The sequence below is a fragment of the Mauremys mutica genome, chromosome 15 (assembly GCF_020497125.1).
Source record: "Mauremys mutica isolate MM-2020 ecotype Southern chromosome 15, ASM2049712v1, whole genome shotgun sequence".
NCBI classification, from domain to species: domain Eukaryota; kingdom Metazoa; phylum Chordata; order Testudines; family Geoemydidae; genus Mauremys; species Mauremys mutica.
The window spans coordinates 38,489,504-38,503,671 of NC_059086.1; the positions used below are offsets into that span (position 1 = coordinate 38,489,504).

The 14,168-nt window shown below is 71.3% G+C and overlaps 1 protein-coding gene across 1 annotated transcript in view; it reads right to left on the reverse strand.

The window, feature by feature from the left end:
- Positions 1 to 332: 332 nt before the first annotated feature.
- LOC123350047 (voltage-dependent L-type calcium channel subunit alpha-1F-like) overlaps positions 333 to 14,168 on the reverse strand; it is a 44,164-nt gene continuing 30,328 nt past the window's right edge. The window contains exons 21-34 of the mRNA XM_044988375.1: positions 13,801 to 13,860; positions 13,283 to 13,389; positions 12,505 to 12,592; positions 12,257 to 12,364; positions 11,752 to 11,804; positions 9,795 to 9,941; positions 9,382 to 9,583; positions 7,257 to 7,415; positions 6,917 to 7,027; positions 6,589 to 6,672; positions 5,681 to 5,701; positions 4,138 to 4,266; positions 1,099 to 1,164; positions 333 to 460 (exon numbers count right to left, since the gene is read on the reverse strand). Of these exons, the coding sequence (XP_044844310.1) occupies positions 365 to 460; positions 1,099 to 1,164; positions 4,138 to 4,266; positions 5,681 to 5,701; positions 6,589 to 6,672; positions 6,917 to 7,027; positions 7,257 to 7,415; positions 9,382 to 9,583; positions 9,795 to 9,941; positions 11,752 to 11,804; positions 12,257 to 12,364; positions 12,505 to 12,592; positions 13,283 to 13,389; positions 13,801 to 13,860 (1,431 nt within the window). The 3' untranslated portion in view covers positions 333 to 364. The remainder of the gene's footprint in view (positions 461 to 1,098; positions 1,165 to 4,137; positions 4,267 to 5,680; positions 5,702 to 6,588; positions 6,673 to 6,916; positions 7,028 to 7,256; positions 7,416 to 9,381; positions 9,584 to 9,794; positions 9,942 to 11,751; positions 11,805 to 12,256; positions 12,365 to 12,504; positions 12,593 to 13,282; positions 13,390 to 13,800; positions 13,861 to 14,168) is intronic.

The window sequence follows — 14,168 nt, forward strand, 5'->3', positions numbered from 1 at the left end:
GGGGGAGGGTGGCAGAGCCCCGGGGGAGCGGGGGAGGTGGCAGGGCCCCGGGGGAGCGGGGGCCCCGGGGGAGCGGGGGAGGTGGCAGGGCCCCGGGGGAGCGGGGGCCCCGGGGGAGTGGGGGAGGTGGCAGAGCCCCGGGGGAGTGGGGGAGGTGGCAGAGCCCCGGGGGAGCGGGGGCCCCGGGGGGAGTGGGGGTATCAGGGCCCCGGGGCAGCGGGGGAGGTGGCAGGGCCCCGGGGGAGCGGGGGCCCCGGGGGGAGTGGGGGTATCAGGGCCCCGGGGCAGCGGGGGAGGTGGCAGGGCCCCGGGGGAGCGGGGGAGGTGGCAGGGCCCCGGGGGAGCGGGGGCCCGGGGCCGCGCGCTACCTGAAGAGCAGCAGCACGGCCTGCGGGAAGGTCTGGAAGTTGTTGTTGCGGTTGATCTGCGTCCCGTCCTGCAGCGCCACTTTGCCGAAGATCTGAAACACCCCAGGACGTCACCGGGGGTGGGGACACCCCAACGGGGGCCCATTGCCCCCCCAGCGCCCCTGCGGGCCAGGCAGAGACACGTGTACGGTGCACAACTGGAGCCCTAAGCACAGTGGAGGCACGTGGGTGCATGTGTTGCACACTCATGGGCTGCACGGGGGGGGTGTTGCACAACTGGGGTTTCAATGGGTCTGATCGTGATAGATACTAGTGTGGCCCAGAACTAGGTGTGCAAAGCACACTCCAGCTTGCACAGGCAGACACAGCATGATGTGCGCGTGCCAGAGGTACCCTCTGGTGCATGTCGCACAATCAGCCATGCACAAGTGTGTGATGCATGCTCACGAATGGGCTGCAGACTCAGAGGTGTGCGCACGTCTGCAGTGCATGCTCCAGCGTTTCTCGCTCGGTCCTAGCCTTGCACAAATGTGCCACATGTGCTTTGGTGCATGTTGCACATGCAGGGCAGTGTGTTGCAGCCTTGCACATGTGCTCGACTCACACTCAGGCGTGTCTCAGAGGCACCCCCAGCAGTTCACTCTTGTGGGGGCGTGAAGGCCCACATGGGCCAGTGCACTAGTGTGCGCGTTGCACACGCACTGCTGTGCAAGGCTCCTCCCCCGCTCACCTGCATGCCAATGACGGCGTAGATGAAGAAGATCATGGCGATCAGCAGGGCGACATAGGGCAGGGCCTGTGGAGAGACACGGGGGGGGGTCAGAATATGGTGGGGTCACGGCCCCCCCATTCAGCCCCTGCTGACTCCACCAGGGGGCTCCCAGCATGCCCAGCTCCAGCCAACCCTGGGCCCAGCATGCATTGCTCCATCTGGGCGGCCCCCAGGGGTGCCACGCAGTGCATGCTGGGAAGGGCGGTCTCGGGGGGAATCCAGCCGGCAAGGAGCGTGAGGGCCTCTCCTTCAGGTGTACCCCCATAACCCCCTGGCTGTACACCCCACACCCCTGCCTGTACCCCCTCATTCCCCCTGGGAGTAGCCCCATCCCCCCACGGCTGAACCCCCATAACCCCCACGGTGTATACCCCATCCCCCCATGGGTGAACCCCCATAGCCCCCCGGGTGTCTACCCCATCCCCCCATGGGTGAACCCCCATAGCCCCCCGGGTGTCTACCCCATCCCCCCATGGGTGAACCCCCGTAACCCCGCGGGTGTCTACCCCATCCCCCCATGGGTGAACCCCCGTAACCCCCAGGGTGTACACGCCATCCCCCCACGGGTGAACCCCCATAACCCCCACGGTGTATACCCCATCCCCCCATGGGTGAACCCCCATAGCCCCCTGGGTGTCCACCCCATCCCCCCATGGGTGAACCCCCATAGCCCCCTGGGTGTCTACTCCATCCCCCCATGGGTGAACCCCCATAGCCCCCCGGGTGTCTACCCCATCCCCCCATGGGTGAACCCCCGTATCCCCCCGGGTGTCTACCCCATCCCCCCATGGGTGAACCCCCATAACCCCCAGGGTGTACACGCCATCCCCCCACGGGTGAACCCCCATAACCCCCACGGTGTATACCCCATCCCCCCACGGGTGAACCCCCATAGCCCCCCGGGTGTCTACCCCATCCCCCCATGGGTGAACCCCCGTAACCCCCCGGGTGTCTACCCCATCCCCCCATGGGTGAACCCCCATAACCCCCAGGGTGTACACGCCATCCCCCCACGGGTGAACCCCCATAACCCCCACGGTGTATACCCCATCCCCCCACGGGTGAACCCCCATAGCCCCCCGGGTGTATACCCCATCCCCCCACGGGTTAACACCCATAACCACCTCGGTGTATACCCCATCCCCCCACGGGTGAACCCCCATAACCCCCTGGGTGTATACCCCATGCCCCCATGGGTGAACCCCCATAGCCCCCTGGGTGTCTACCCCATCCCCCCACGGGTGAACCCCCATAACCCCCCGGGTGTATACCCCATCCCCCCATGGGTGAACCCCCATAGCCCCCCGGGTGTATACCCCATCCCCCCATGGGTGAACCCCCATAACCCCCACGGTGTATACCCCATCCCCCCACGGGTTTATCCCCATAACCCCCCAGGTGTACACCCCATCCCCCCATGGGTGAACCCCCATAACCACCGGGGTGTATACCCCATCCCCCCACGGGTGAACCCCCATAACCCCCCGGGTGTATACCCCATCCCCACACGGGTGAACCCCCATAACCCCCAGGGTGTCTACCCCATCCCCCCATGGGTGAACCCCCATAACCACCGGGGTGTCTACCCCATCCCCCCATGGGTGAACCCCCATAGCCCCCCGGGTGTCTACCCCATCCCCCCATGGGTGAACCCCCATAACCCCCCGGGTGTCTACCCCATCCCCCCATGGGTGAACCCCCATAACCCCCCGGGTGTCTACCCCATCCCCCCACGGGTGAACCCCCATAACCACCGGGGTGTCTACCCCATCCCCCCATGGGTGAACCCCCATAGCCTCCCGGGTGTCTACCCCATCCCCCCACGGGTGAAGCCCCATAACCCCCCGGGTGTATACCCCATCCCCCCACGGGTGAACCCCCATAACCCCCCGGGTGTATACCCCATCCCCCCACGGGTGAACCCCCATAACCCCCCGGGTGTCTACCCCATCCCCCCATGGGTGAACCCCCATAACCCCCGGGGTGTCTACCCCATCCCCCCACGGGTGAACCCCCATAGCCCCCCGGGTGTCTACCCCATCCCCCCATGGGTGAACCCCCATAACCCCCAGGGTGTCTACCCCATCCCCCCATGGGTGAACCCCCATATCCCCCCGGGTGTCTACCCCATCCCCCCATGGGTGAACCCCCATAACCCCCAGGGTGTCTACCCCATCCCCCCATGGGTGAACCCCCATAGCCCCCCGGGTGTCTGCCCCATCCCCCCATGGGTGAACCCCCATAACCCCCCGGGTGTATACCCCATCCCCCCATGGGTGAACCCCCATAACCCCCGGGGTGTCTACCCCAGCCCCCCACGGGTGAACCCCCATAGCCCCCCGGGTGTCTACCCCATCCCCCCATGGGTGAACCCCCATAACCCCCCGGGTGTCTACCCCATCCCCCCATGGGTGAACCCCCATAGCCCCCCGGGTGTCTACCCCATCCCCCCATTGGTGTACCCCCTTAGCCCCCCGGGTGTCTACCCCATCCCCCCATGGGTGAACCCCCATAGCCCCCCGGGTGTCTACCCCATCCCCCCACGGGTGAACCCCCATAACCACCGGGGTGTACACCCCTCATCCCTGTGACAAAGTGGGAACGGTCTTAATGTTTCCTTTCACCCCCATGTGTGCCTCAGTTTCCCCTCCGTGTTACTCAAGTACCTAGGTGGGGGGATGAGCGTGTGTGATTGGTGCAGCGACCCCTAGAGGGCAGGTGTGACCTGAGTGAGGGGGCTGGGCCCCCTCCTCTGCCAGGCCCAGCCGGAGGTGCTGGGGCAGCCCAGGCGCCTGCTGGCCGGCGGTGGGGCTGGGGCCGGGCAGTCTCCGGTTTGGGACTCGGGGGGGCGGGGGGGTTCAGGGGCACCAGGCCCGGGGTCCCCCCCGATGGACGTCGCTGAAAGCGCCTGCTCCCGGTGTCCCGCGCGGGCTGTGGGGTGGGGGGGCTGGACTCCGGGACCCCCCCTCAGCCCTGCCTGGGGGCCCCCCGCCCCACCTGGAAGGACTTGATGAAGGTCCAGAGCAGCGTGCGGATCCCTTCGCCTTTGCTGAGCAGCTTCACCAGGCGCATGACGCGGAAGAGGCGGAAGAAGGTGATGGAGATGCGGGCGCTGTCCTCCGAGCTCTGTGGGGCAGGGCAGGGCGGGGCGGGTGGGTCACGGCGCCCCAGGGCAGCCCCTCGCCGACCCCCATGGCAGCCCCGCGCCGACCCCCTCACCGACCCCCATGGCAGCCCCCTCGCCGACCCCCATGGCAGCCCCCTCGCCGACCCCCTCGCCGACCCCCCGGGCAGCCCCCTCGCACACCCCCATGGCAGCCCCCTCGCTCCCCCCCATGGCAGCCCCCTCGCCGTCCCCCTCGCCGACCCCCATGGCAGCCCCCTCGCCGACCCCCTCGCCGACCCCCATGGCAGCCCCCTCGCCGACCCCCTCGCCAACCCCCTCGCCAACCCCCAGGGCAGCCCCCTCGCCGACCCCCATGGCAGCCCCTCGCCGACCCCCCTGGCTGCCCCCTCGCCAACCCCCTCTGCGACCCCCATGGCAGCCCCCTCGCCGAACCCCTCGCCGACCCCCATGGCAGCCCCCCTCCCCGACCCCCATGGCAGCCCCCTCGCAGCCCCCCTCACCGACCCCCATGGCAGCCCCTCGCCGACCCCCATGGCAGCCCCCTCGCAGCCCCCCTCACCGACCCCCATGGCAGCCCCCTCGCAGCCCCCCTCACCGACCCCCATGGCAGCCCCCTCGCCGACCCCCTCGCCGACCCCCATGGCAGCCCCCTCGCCGACCCCCTCACCGACCCCCATGGCAGCCCCCTCGCCGACCCCCATGGCAGCCCCCTCGCCGACCCCCTCGCCGACCCCCATGGCAGCCCCCTCGCCGACCCCGCCAGCCCCTCGCACACCCCCTCGCCGACCCCCATGGCAGCCCCCTCGCCGACCCCCCACCCCCATGGCAGCCCCCTCGCCGACCCCCTCGCCGACCCCCATGGCAGCCCCCTCGCCGACCCCCTCACCGACCCCCATGGCAGCCCCCTCGCCGACCCCCATGGCAGCCCCCTCGCTAACCCCTCACCGACCTCGCCAGCCCCTCGCTGACCCCCATGGCAGCCCCCTCGCCGACCCCCTCACCGACCCTGCCAGCCCCTCGCTGACCCCCACGCAGACCCCCATGGCAGCCCCCTCGCCGACCCCCCCGCTGACCCCCATGGCAGCCCCCTTGCCGACCCCCTCACCGACCTCGCCAGCCCCTCGCCGACCCCCATGGCAGCCCCTTCGCCGACCCCCTCGCCGACCCCCATGGCAGCCGCCTTGGTGACCCCCACGCAGACCCCCATGGCAGCGCTCTCACCGACCTCCACGCTGGCTTCACCAACCCCCCACCAATCCCCATACCAGCCCCTTGCTGACCCCCACACCAGGCCCCACAGCTACCCCACAATTCCCTCCAACATCCCCTCTGCACCCCCCCCATCTCGTCCACCTCCAGAGCCTCGTCTGGCTCTGCCCCCCCAGTCCCGTGCGGGGGGATCCAGGGCGTTACCTCTCCGACATGGCCGCCATTCTAGTGGGGGGATGGAGTTGTGATGATGATGAGGAGGAGGAGGAGGAGGAGGATGAAGCCATGAGACGCGGCGTCCGCCGGGAACCAACCCCGGGAGAGATGAGAGACAGAAACCGACGTGGGGGGATGGACGGATGGACAGATGGGGTGTGGGGACGGACGGACGGACGGACAGAGGGGGGGTATTTCTCCAGCGTGTTCCACCCCCGCGGATTCCCAAACATTTTATGCCAGGACCCCTGGCACTGCGACACGCAGCCCCCCTGGGGCGGGGCACGGGGGCCGTTCACGCAGGGACCCCCCTGGGGCGGGGCACGGGGGCCGTTCACGCAGGGACCCCCCTGGGGCGGGCGGGGGGCGGTTCACACAGGGACCCCTCTGGGGCGGGGCACGGGGGCCGTTCACGCGGGGACCCCCCTGGGGCGGGGGGCGGTTCACACAGGGACCCCTCTGGGGCTGGGCACGGGGGCGGTTCACACAGGGACCCCTCTGGGGCTGGGCACGGGGGCCGTTCACATGGGGACCCCTCTGGGGCTGGGCACGGGGGCGGTTCACGCGGGGACCCCTCTGGGGCGGGCGGGGGGCGGTTCACGCGGGGACCCCTCTGGGGCGGGGGGCGGTTCACACAGGGACCCCTCTGGGGCTGGGCACGGGGGCGGTTCACACAGGGACCCCTCTGGGGCTGGGCACGGGGGCGGTTCACGCGGGGACCCCCCTGGGGCGGGGCACGGGGGCGGTTCACGCGGGGACCCCTCTGGGGCGGGGCACGGGGGCCGTTCACGCGGGGACCCCTCCGGGCCCAGGCGGGGGCTGATTCTCCAGTGCCGGGGTCTGGCTCGGATGCCGGGGTCCCCGCTCTGGATTTGGGGGGAAGTGGGAGCACTTACATTGACCTCGGTGACGGCGATGTCCACCACGCTGCCCACCACGATCAGCGCGTCGAAGGTGTTCCAGGCGTCGCAGAAATAGTGCTGGGAACGGGGCGGGGGGGTCAGCCATGCGGGAACGCCCCCCCCGAGTCTTGCCAGGCCACGCCCCCTCACACAAGGCCCCGCCCTATCATGCAAGCCCCGCCCCTCACACACGGCCCCACCCCTGTCATGCAAGGCCACGCCCCTCACACAAGGGCCCGCCCCCGTCATGCCAGGCCCCGCCCCTCGAGTCAAGCCCCGCCCCGCATTGTGCCGGCCCCGCCCCCGGCCCGGCCCCGCCTACCCGGGGTTTGAAGGCGATGATTTTCAGCACCATCTCCACGGTGAAGAGGCCGGTGAAGACCATGTTGAGCAGGTCCATGACGTAGTTGAAGGGCTGCGACTGCTCGTAGTGCTGGGGGGGGGGGCGCAGGGTGAGAGGGGAAAGCCCCGCCCCCAGACAGACAGGCCACGCCCCTCCCCGAGGAACGGACAGGCCCCTCCCCCCGCCCAGGCCCCGCCCCCTGCCCCCAGACCCCCCCCCCACCATCCAGGCCCCGCCCCCTGCCCCCAGACCCCACCCCACCATCCAGGCCCCGCCCCCCGGCAGAGCCTGCCCCCCGGCCCCGCCCCCCGGGCCGCACCTGCACGGCCAGGGCGATGGTGTTGAGCAGGATGAGCAGGAACATGCCGTACTCGAAGGCCGAGCAGTTCACGGCCGCCCACACCCGGTGCTGGTGCCGGTTCTTGGGGATGTAGCGCCGCAGCGGCTGGGCCTTCAGCGCGTACTCCACGCACTGCCGCTGTGGGGGGAGCCCCGCTGAGCCGTGCCCCACACCCGGCCCCGCCGGCCCCCCGCTGAGCCGTGCCCCACACCCACCCCCGCCGGCCCCCCGCTGAGCCGTGCCCCACACCCGCCCCCGCCGGCCCCCCGCTGAGCCGTGCCCCACACCCGGTCCCCCGCTGAGCCGTGCCCCACACCCGCCCCCGCCAGCCCCCCTCTGAGCCGTGCCCCACACCCGGCCCCGCCGGCCCCCCGCTGAGCCGTGCCCCACACCCGGCCCCGCCGGCCCCCCCCAGAGCCGTGCCCCACCACCCGCCCCCGCCGGCCCCCCTCTGAGCCGTGCCCCACACCCGGCCCCCCACACCCCGCTGAGCCGTGCCCCACACCCGGCCTTCCCCACCCCTCTGAGCTGTCCCTCCCACGGAGCCCCACCTCCCCCCTCATTGAGCAGTCCCTCCATGCACCACCCCACGCACTGCATCTTGGGGGATGGGGTTCGGGGCAATGGGGAACCCCACACCCTGCCCCTGAAACAGGCTCCCCTCCCCCACACTTGCCACACTGGGGATAGGGGCACAGGGTTAGGGTCAGACAGCAAGTGTGAAAAACTGGGATGGGGGGGGGGGGGTTAACAGGCGCCTATATAAGAAAAAGCCCCTAAGACTAACCCTATAAAACCAGGACATCTGGTCGCCCTGGACAGGTACCCGGTTCCTGTCCAGCTCGCAGTTGCGGTTCTCCTGCTCGCCCTGGGCGCGGAAGGGGCTGGGGGGGGCCGTGGGGCAGGCGGGGGGGCAGGCCGTGGGGCAGTACCTGGTTCCTGTCCAGCTCGCAGTTGCGGTTCTCCTGCTCGCCCTGGGCGCGGACGGGGCTGGGGGGGCCGTGGGGCAGGCCGTGGGGCAGTACCTGGTTCTTGTCCAGCTCGCAGTTGCGGTTCTCCTGCTCGCCCTGGGCGCGGAAGGGGCTGGGGGGCTGGGGGGGGGCTGGGGGGCAGGCGGGGGGCAGGCCGTGGGGCAGGCCGTGGGGCAGTACCTGGTTCTTGTCCAGCTCGCAGTTGCGGTACTCCTGCTCGCCTGGGTGCGGAAGGGGATGGGGGGCTGGGGGGGGCCGTGGGGCAGGCGGGGGGCAGGCCGTGGGGCAGGCCGTGGGGCAGTACCTGGTTCTTGTCCAGCTCGCAGTTGCGGTACTCCTGCTCGCCCTGGGCGCGGAAGGTGCTGGGGGGGGGCCGTGGGGCAGGCGGGGGGCAGGCCGTGGGGCAGTACCTGGTTCTTGTCCAGCTCGCAGTTGCGGTACTCCTGCTCGCCCTGGGCGCGGAAGGGGCTGGGGGGCTGGGGAAGGCTGTGGGAGGTTGGGGGGCAGGGGGGGGCAGGCCGTGGGGCAGTACCTGGTTCTTGTCCAGCTCACAGTTGCGGTACTCCTGCTCGCCCTGGGCGCGGAAGGGGCTGGGGGGGGGGCCGTGGGGCAGGCGGGGGGCAGGCCGTGGGGCAGGCCGTGGGGCAGTACCTGGTTCTTGTCCAGCTCGCAGTTGCGGTACTCCTGCTCGCCCTGGGCGCGGAAGGGGCTGGGGGGGGGGCCGTGGGGCAGGCAGGGGGCAGGCCGTGGGGCAGGCCGTGGGGCAGTACCTGGTTCTTGTCCAGCTCGCAGTTGCGGTACTCCTGCTCGCCCTGGGCGCGGAAGGGGCTGGGGGGCTGGGGAAGGCTGTGGGAGGTTGGGGGGCAGGGGGGGGCAGGCCGTGGGGCAGTACCTGGTTCTTGTCCAGCTCGCAGTTGCGGTACTCCTGCTCGCCCTGGGCGCGGAAGGGGCAGCGGGGGGGCGGTGGGGCAGGCCGGGGGCAGGCCGTGGGGCAGGCCGTGGGGCAGTACCTGGTTCTTGTCCAGCTCGCAGTTGCGGTACTCCTGCTCGCCCTGGGCGCGGAAGGGGCTGGGGGGCTGGGGAAGGCTGTGGGAGGTTGGGGGGCAGGCGGGGGGCAGGCCGTGGGGCAGTACCTGGTTCTTGTCCAGCTCGCAGTTGCGGTACTCCTGCTCGCCCTGGGCGCGGAAGGTGATGATGACGAAGCCCACGAAGATGTTCATCATGAAGAAGGCGATGATGATGATGTAGACGATGAAGAAGACGGAGATCTCCACCCGGTAGTTGTAGATGGGGCCTAGGTTCTCCCCGTTGGCGTCGATCGCCTTGTACAGCAGGCTGGGGGGCGGGGGGGTGAGATGGGGACCCCCAGGGATCCCCCAGCTCCTCCCACTCCCCATGCCCCCCATCTCCCCGCCCTCCAGCTCCCCCGGGACCTGCCAGCTCCCTCTCACTTTCCCCAGCCCCCCCACTCCCCCAGTCCCCAGAGTCCCAGGTCCCCCTGCTCCCCAGCCCCCCCGGCCCCCCATCTCCCCGGCCCCGGGCGCACCTGGGCCAGCCCTCGAAGGTGGAGACGGTGAACAGGGCCATCATGCCGGACAGGACGTTGTCGAAGTTGAAGTCGCTGTTGTGCCAGATCCGCTCGCGCACCATGGGGTGCCCCACGTCCCCGTCCTTGTACACGATGAACGTGCCCCTGGGGGGCGGGGGGGCGTCAGCGGGGGGGGGCGGACCCCGATGTGCCAACCCCCGGCCTGGTCACCCCGACAAACAGAGCCCAGCACCCCCTGGCCTGAGCCCCCCCCCCAGCCTGGTCACCCCGACAACCAGAACCCAGCACCCCCTGGCCTGAGCCCCCCCCCAGCCTGGTCACCCCGACAACCAGAGCCCAGCACCCCCTGGCCTGAGCCCCCCCCCAGCCTGGTCACCCCGACAACCAGAGCCCCAGCACCCCCCGGCCTGAGCCCCCCCCCAGCCTGGTCACCCCGACAACCAGAACCCAGCACCCCCTGGCCTGTGCCCCCCCCCAGCCTGGTCACCCCGACAACCAGAACCCAGCACCCCCTGGCCTGAGCCCCCCCCTAGCTGGTCACCCCGACAACCAGAGCCCCAGCACCCCCCAGCCTGAGCCCCCCCCCAGCCTGGTCACCCCGACAACCAGTACCCAGCACCCCCGGGCCTGAGCCCCCCCCCAGCCTGGTCACCCTGACAACCAGTCCCCCCCCCCCAGCCTGGTCACCCTGACAACCAGAGCCCAGTGCCCCGTGGCCTGAGCCCCCCCCGGCCTGGTCACCCCGACAACCAGAGCCCAGCACCCCCCCAGCCTGAGCCCCCCTCCCCCGGCCTGGTCACCCCGACAACCAGAGCCCAGCACCCCCCCAGCCTGAGCCCCCCTCCCCCGGCCTGGTCACCCCGACAACCAGAGCCCAGCACCCCCGTAGCCTGAGGCCCCCCCCACCCGCCTGGTCACCCCTACAACCAGAGCCCAGCCCCCCCTGGCCTGAGCCCCCCCCCCCAGCCGGTCACCCTGACAACCAGAGCCCAGTGCCCCCTGGCCTGAGCCCCCCCCGGCCTGGTCACCCCGACAACCAGAGCCCGAGCACACACCCCTGGCCTGAGCCCCTCCAGCCTGGTCACCCTGACAACAGCCCAACCCCCGGCCCCGTGACACTCGGCCCCCAATCTCAGACCCCAAACTCTGACCCCCGGCCAAGCCCCCCTGAGCCCCATCCCAGCAACCAGCTCCTGATCCCAGCCCCTACCCACGACCCCCTGACCCTGGAGGCAGCTGAGGGGGGGCTGGGGGGCTGGGATGGGGGGTCCCTGGCTGGGCAGGGGGTGAAGGAGCCGGGGGGGTGGGGGGTCCCTGGCTGGGCGGGGGGGTATGAAGGAGCTGGGGGGTGGCTCTGGTTGGCCGGGGGGGGGGGTGAAGGAGCTGGGGGGCTCCCTGGCGCGGGGGGGGGGTGAAGCATCCGGGGGGGTGGGGGGTCCCGGGCTGGGCGGGGGGGGTGAAGGAGCCGGGGGGTCCCTGGCTGGACGGGGGGGGGGTGAAGGAGCCGGGGGGGTCCCTGGCTGGGGGGGTGAAGGAGCCGGGGGGGTCCTGGCGGGGCGGGGGGGTGAAGGAGCCGGGGCGTCCCTGGCTGGGCGGGGGGGGTGAAGGAGCCGGGGGGGGGTCCCTGGCTGGGCGGGGGGGGGTGAGGGAGCCGGGGGGGTCCTGGCTGGGCGGGGGGGGGGTGAAGGAGCCGGGGGGGTGGGGGTCCCTGGCTGGGCGGGGGGGGTGAAGGAGCCGGGGGGGTCCCGCCTGGGTGGGGGGGGTGAAGGAGCCAGGGGGGTGGGGGGTCCCTGGCTGGGCGGGGGGGGGTGAAGGAGCCGGGGGGGTGTCCCTGGCTGGGCGGGGGGTGAAGGAGCCGGGGGGGGGGGGCCCTGGCTGGGCGGGGGGGGTGTAGGGGCCGGGGGGGGGTCCCTGGCTGGGCGGGGGGGGTGAAGGAGCCGGGGGGGGGACATACTTGCATTCCTCTGGCGTGTGCTTGGCCTCGTCCGTGCAGCTGTAGAATTTGCCCTGGGGAGAGACGTGGGGCTGGGTTCAGACCCCCCCGCCCCTTCTCCCCACACCTCCTCCTGCCCCCGCCAGCCCCACACCCACGTAACCCCCCTGGGGGGCCCTCAGGGGGCGGGGCCTGGAGGCTGGGCTGGGAGCCCCGCGGGTGGTGGGGTGCTGGGGGCGGGGCACTGGGGGCTGGGCTGCGGGCCCCACAGGAGTGGGGTGCTGGGGGCCCCATGGGGGGCGGGGCGCTGGGGGCTGGGCGACCCGCGGGTGGTGGGGTGCTTGGGGCGGGGCGCTGGGGGCTGGGCTGCGGGCCCCACAGGAGTGGGGTGCTGGGGCCCCATGGGGGGCGGGGCGCTGGGGGCTGGGCTGCGGGCCCCACAGGGGGCAGGGCACTGGGAACAGGGTGGGGCTGGGGGCCCCACAGGGGGCAGGGGGCTGGGCTGCGGGACCCACGGGGGGCTCACCTTGAAGAGCTGCACCCCGATGCAGGCGAACATGAACTGCAGCAGGGTGGTGACGATCATGATGTTGCCGATGGTGCGAATGGCCACGAAGACACACTGGACCACGTGCTGGGGGGAGGGGCGGGGGGGTGAGACCCCCTGCCACACAGCGACCCCCCCCCGCACCCCTCAGTGCCCCACATCACAGCATCCCTGGCCCTGCAGCCCCTCCCACCCCGCCGAGCGCCGCCCCCCAGCGCCCCCCTCACCTTCAGGCCCTTGGCCCGGTTGATGGCTCGGAGAGGCCGCAGCACGCGCAGCACCCGCAAAATCTTCACCACAGAGATGGCGCTGGAGCTGGGTGGGGAGTGGGGGTCAGACATTGGGGGGAGTTCCCCAACTCCCCTACCCGGTACCGCCTGCCCCCATCATATCCCACCGCCTCCACCAATCCTTCCCACCCCCGGCGTATCCCACCGCCTCCACCAATCCTTCCCACCCCCCGGCGTATCCCACCGCCTCCACCAATCCCTCCCACCCCGGCGTATCCCACCGCCTCCACCAATCCCTCCCACCCCGGCGTATCCCACCGCCTCCACCAATCCGTCCCACCCCCGGCGTATCCCACCGCCTCCACCAATCCTTCCCACCCCCGGCGTATCCTACCGCCTCCCCCAATCCTGCCCCCCCCCGGCGTATCCCACCGCCTCCACCAATCCTTCCCACCCTCGGTGGATCCCACCGCCTCCACCAATCCTTCCCACCCCCCAGCGTATCCCACCGCCTCCACCAATCCTTCCCACCCCCCCCGGCGTATCCCACCGCCTCCACCAATCCTTCCCACCCTCCAGCGTATCCCACCACCTCCACCAATCCTTCCCACGCCCGGCGTATCCCACTGCATCCATCCACCAATCCCACCTGCACCCAAACCATTTCCTGGGCCTGGCTACCTCCTTCCCTCCCCGCCAGCCCCATACAGCACCATTCAGCCACTGTACTCCTGGCCTCCCATCACCAGGAGCCGCTCTCCCTCGCCCCACTCACTGGATCCCAAAGGAGATGAGGGAGACGCTGACGACCAGCAGATCCAGCAGGTTGAACCAATTCCTGCAGAAGGAGCCTTTGTGGAGGAAGGCGCCGTAGGCTGTCATCTGGTGGGGTGGGGGCGGGGGAGAGGGTCAATCCAGGCCTGTGCTGAGCCCTGGGCCCCACTCCCCTCCCAGAGCCAGGAGAGAACCCAGGAGTCCTGGCTCCCAGCCCCCCTGCTCTCACCACCAGCCCCCACTCCCCTCCCAGAGCCAGGAGAGAACCCAGGAGTCCTGGCTCCCAGCCCCCCTGCTCTCACCACCAGCCCCCACTACCCTCCCAGAGCCAGGAGAGAACCCAGGAGTCCTGGCTCCCAGCCCCCCTGCTCTCACCACCAGCCCCCACTCCCCTCCCAGAGCCGGGAGAGAACCCAGGAGTCCTGGCTCCCAGCCCCCCTGCTCTCACCACCAGCCCCCACTCCCCTCCCAGAGCCGGGAGAGAACCCAGGAGTCCTGGCGCCCAGCCCCCGGCAGTACCTTGAGCAGGATCTCCACGGTGAAGATGGAGGTGAAGGCATAGTCGAAGTACCCCAGAATCTGAGCAGGGATGGGGGGAAGACAAGGCCATGGGGGAGAGTCAACGGCCAATGTGGGGCAGCCCCCCCACCCTTCCCCAATGTACCCTCCTGTTCCCCTGCCCTGTCCTGCCCATCTGCCCCACCACAGTGCCCCCCTGTGCCCCTCCTTGTCCACCCTGCCCAGGCCCCTGCCCCATCCAGCCCCCTTCCTCACCCCCCTACTCCTCCCTCCCATCCATCTCCACTCAACCCCATTCTTCTCCATCCTGTGCCCCTCCTTCCCCCCCCCCTTAGACCGCCCCCCGCCCCCGGGGCGGGCGGGGGCCT